The sequence below is a fragment of the Oncorhynchus clarkii genome, chromosome 8 (assembly GCF_045791955.1).
Source record: "Oncorhynchus clarkii lewisi isolate Uvic-CL-2024 chromosome 8, UVic_Ocla_1.0, whole genome shotgun sequence".
In the NCBI taxonomy this organism is placed as follows: Eukaryota; Metazoa; Chordata; class Actinopteri; order Salmoniformes; family Salmonidae; genus Oncorhynchus; species Oncorhynchus clarkii.
The window spans coordinates 37,279,644-37,284,643 of NC_092154.1; the positions used below are offsets into that span (position 1 = coordinate 37,279,644).

Sequence of the window (5,000 nt, forward strand, 5' to 3'; positions counted from 1 at the left end):
TACCTTGAAGGAGATTTCAGTTGTCATGGTGAATCCGTGTGTGATGACAGGTTCTTCTTCGGTGGTGCGTCCTTTCCAGCAGTCCAACTCGATACAGCGACACCCTGACAGGAGGACCTGGCGGTACATCTCCACCGACGAGTTACCTGCCAGCTGGCCCGCTACACACACATACACACACACACACACACACACACACACACACACACACACACACACACACACACACACACACACACACACACACACACACACACACACACACGGGCGCACACACACACAAACACATTGCTCTTTCAACAGTTAATAACCACATCATTTCCTTCTGAGATCCAGGAGTCCTACTGTGTGTCAACACGAGACATTCCCACACATCTCAAGCTCTCATTAAGCACATTAGCCATTAGATTGGGGAAATGGATACGAGCAGCACCGCATTCCACACAGCGGCGCAGCGCACAAGCAGATCTCATCCCCACTTTCTCCATTAACAAAGCAATTATCTCGACATTAGCATCGCATTACCGCCGCGCGGAGACAACAGTGTCAACCCCGAGACGCAGGCACATCTGTGTCTGAGTGGATGTGGGTATGTGTGTCTGCGTGTCGCACTTCAGGATGCGCTCCTGAGCTCCTCTACAAATGCAATTTGATCTCTTCCTAAGGAGCGTGAATGGACACACAAACACAACACAACTTCCTGGTGATTACTGCATCCGCCATTAGAGGAAAGTTAACTTCTAAATTAGTTTCTGCCTTCAGCACGGCATGAAACACACAGCTCTAATAAGAAGGAGATTAAAGGCGGATCAATGTGAAGGAATAATAGTACCCTGGCCACAAGAAAATAATCAGTAATGACTTATTGGAAATATCCTTGTCTTCCTCTGCCATGTAACAAGCAAACAGTGTTGGGGAGTAGTGAGCTACATGCGGTTCAACTAGTAATGCATCTACATTTCGCAGCAACTTGGTGATAGTTGGATTCAATTCAAATCTTGGTAGTGTTTTGAGTAGTTAATAACTTTTTTTTGACATGTAGCGGTGCAACTAGCTACCATTTATTTGCAAAATAAAATACGTGTGAAGTAGGCAATCATTTCCTTTATTTTTCGGCATCAGACCTGCCTAATTCTCACTTTAAACATTGTTTTTATGTTTAACAGACTAAATTACGCACACAGTATAGGCCAAGTTAAAATACAGTATGACCCGCCCTCACCCCCAAGTGATTTGTTCTTGCAATTTATAGTCTATGACATTTCGGATTTACACATGAAAAATGTATTTCCCAAAGTACCTTCAGATAAGTAAACAATATCTTTCTCAAGGGTAGCTTTAGCGTAGCTTAACGTCGTCCAGTGTGAAGTAATTGGCGGCTTGGTGAACTATATTTTCATAGTATCTTCCGCAACACTGCAAGCCAAGGCCCCTGTAAAGTTTCTCTCTAACTTCCAGAAATGATTTCTCATCCTAACCTAATTAATTCATGTGTAATACAATAAGACAATGTGTCAATAGGAGAATAAGAAGACGTGACAAAGGGAATTAAGAACACATTGTGTATCTCCCTCAATTTATTTTTCCCTTTTCAGTCTTTGACATTAGCCTATTAAAGAAATAAAATGTTCCTCTGCCGGGAGAAATTTGATTCACAAGAGACTTTCATGCGCAATCCATCTCCCCGGAATACATTTCAATATATGAATAATAATATATTTTGCAGCTAGAATGGCCTTTTGTAGTTTTGGTTTTCTATTCTTATTGCTGCCACATGCCAGTCTGAAGAAATGTTGAACTCATGAATAAGAATGAAGTCAGTCTCATAGAGAGCGCTGATTGGATAAGCACCTGAGGTACACAGGAGGAAAAGGCCCCCTATTGGCCGATGTTGGATGACAGGCTTACAGTAGAGGAAGGTGAAACAGGAAGGTAAAACGTCCTTCAAGCACCGGTGTTAGTAGCAATCAGAGTATTTGAATAAAGAACCTGGAATAAAAGTGTCTGAAGTTTCCAAATAGGCGCCCCACCTGTGAGGTATGTATTGTGGGAGGAGTTGATGAAGTAATGAGACAGCGGTAAGGTCATGTCTTCACTCTGGTCCAGCTTCTCTGGTGGGATGATGCTGTTCTCTTCACTACTCAGATACTTGGCGAAGCCCTCCACTGAGATCTGACCTGTAGGAACACACACACAAACACACAACTTTACAGAGGGTCGCCGGTTGCGCTGTAGCTACTGTAGCTTAGACTCACTGCTCACATGCTTGGCAAAGCCTACATCTAACCTGCAGGATGACAAGAGGAGCAAAACAACAGAGACAATAGAGAGACACTGGAAGACGACCTCTCAAACCCTGGGTAAAGATGTGTGTCCATCGTGTCAGTTTTGAGGTACAGGGTGTAAGCTGAGTGTTAGGTTGGAGCTAAACTAAGCCAAACCCTGCAGAGTTTAAACTAGGTCCTAATGCTGCTAACAAAAGCCGACAGGCTGAAAAATCTCAAGTGTAACCCGGATGGAAAGGTTTCACCACTGACATTATTAGCCATCGACACATTCCCTCAATCAATCAGTGTGTGTGTGTGTGTGTGTGTGTGTGTGGTTCCCTCAATCAATCCATGTCAACATTAGAGGGCCCCAGTGTGTATGTGTGTGGGTGTACATTAGAGAGCCACAGAGATCAATCTCAGGGACAAAGGCTGCTTCAAACCCTGACCACAAGGGTTGGACCTATGACTCCCACAGTGAGTCACCCTACAATCCATACTCTGGTGTTCTTCCAGTGTGTGTTTATGCCTTAAGATGTAAAAAAAACTACAATAAAATATCCATCGTACAACGCAGAGGCAAAGGATGAAGTAATAATTGAGAAGTGCTGTTGGCTTATTGTTTTAAAATCACTCAGATATCATCTAGAATAGACATTCAAAGAGTGCATTTACAAGTCAGGTGCATGAGAAGCTTCAAACGCTCCCACTGCCATGACGGACATGCTGCCTTCAAATCCAACACATCACACACACGCACACTAAACCCACACACACGCACACTAAACCCACACACACGAACACTAAACCCACACACACGCACACTAAAACCACACACACGCACACTAAACCCACACACACGCACACTAAACCCACACACGCGCACACTAAACCCACACACACGCACACTAAACCCACACACACGCACACTAAACCCACACACACGCACACTAAACCCACACACATGCACACTAAAACCACACACACGCACACTAAACCCACACACACGCACACTAAACCCACACACGCGCACACTAAACCCACACACACGCACACTAAACCCACACACACGCACACTAAACCCACACACGCGCACACTAAACCCACACACACACACTAAACTCACACACGCGCACACTAAACCCACACACACGCACACTAAACCCACACACACGCACACTAAACCCACACACGCGCACACTAAACCCACACACACGCACACTAATCCCACACACACGAACACTAAACCCACACACACGCACACTAAACCCACACACACGCACACTAAACCCACACACACGCACACTAAACCCACACACACGCACACTAAACCCACACACACGCACACTAAACTCACACACACGCACACTAAACCCACACACATGCACACTAAACCCACACACGCGCACACTAAACTCACACACACGCACACTAAACCCACACACGCGCACATTAAACCCACACACACGCACACTAAACCCACACACACGCACACTAAACCCACACACGCGCACACTAAACCCACACACACGCACACTAAACTCACACACGCGCACACTAAACCCACACACATGCACACTAAACCCACACACGCGCACACTAAACCCACACACGCGCACACTAAACCCACACACACGCACACTAAACCCACACACACGCACACTAAACCCACACACATGCACACTAAACCCACACACGCGCACACTAAACTCACACACACGCACACTAAACCCACACACGCGCACACTAAACCCACACACGCGCACACTAAACCCACACACACGCACACTAAACCCACACAAAGGGTAGGTGGACTCCCCTTCAAATTAGTGGATTCAGCTATTTCAGCCAAACCCGTTGCTGACAGGTGTATAAAATTGAGCACCTCGCCATGCAATCTCCATAGACAAACATTGGCAGTAGAATGGCCTTACTGAAGAGCCCAGTGACTTTTAACGTGGCACCGTCATAGGATCCCACCTTTCCAACAAGTCAGCTCATCAAATTTCTGCCCTGCTAGAGCTGACCCGGTCAACTTTAAGTGCTGTTATTTTGAAATGGAAACTTCTAGGAGCAACAACTGCTCAGCCGCAAAGTGGTAGGCCACACAAGATCACAGAGCGTAACCGCTGAGTGCTGAAGCGCGTAATGTGTAAAAATGGTCTGCCCTCGTTTGCAACAGTCACTACCGAGTTCCAAACTGCCTCTGGAAGCAATGTCAGCACAAGAACAGTTCGTCGGGAGCTTCATTAAATGGGTTTCCATCAGTGTCGGCTGCGGAGGGGAGAACGGCTCATAACAACGGCTGGAATGGAGTGAATGGACTGGCATCAAACCAGGTGTATCATGTATTTGATACCATTCCACTGATTCCGTTCCAGCCATTACCATGAGCCAGTCCTCCCCAGTTAAGGTGCCACCAACCTCCTGTGGTTTCCATGGCCGAGCAGCCACACACAAGCCTAAGATCACCATGCACAACGCCAAGCGACAGCTGGAGTGGGTGTAAAGCTCACCGCCATTGGACTCTGAAGCAGTGGAAACACGTTCTCTGGAGTGATGAATCACGCTTCACCTTCTGGCAGTGCCGACGGACAAATCTGGGTTTGGCGGATGCCAGGAGAACGCTACCTGCCCTAATGCACAGCGCCAACTGTAAAGTTTGATGGAGGAGGAATAATGGTCTGGGGCTGTTTTTCATGGTTCATGCTAGGCCCCTTAGTTCCAGTGAAG

General features: G+C 46.6%; 1 protein-coding gene across 2 annotated transcripts in view; it reads right to left on the reverse strand.

Moving 5' to 3' along the window:
- The window catches only part of LOC139415359 (1-phosphatidylinositol 4,5-bisphosphate phosphodiesterase beta-1-like), a 435,430-nt gene that overhangs the window by 277,088 nt on the left and 153,342 nt on the right, over positions 1-5,000 (reverse strand). For both annotated transcript variants that reach the window (XM_071163445.1, XM_071163446.1), the window contains exons 10-11: positions 2,031-2,177; positions 4-161 (exon numbers count right to left, since the gene is read on the reverse strand). In XM_071163445.1, the coding sequence (XP_071019546.1) occupies positions 4-161; positions 2,031-2,177 (305 nt within the window). The remainder of the gene's footprint in view (positions 1-3; positions 162-2,030; positions 2,178-5,000) is intronic.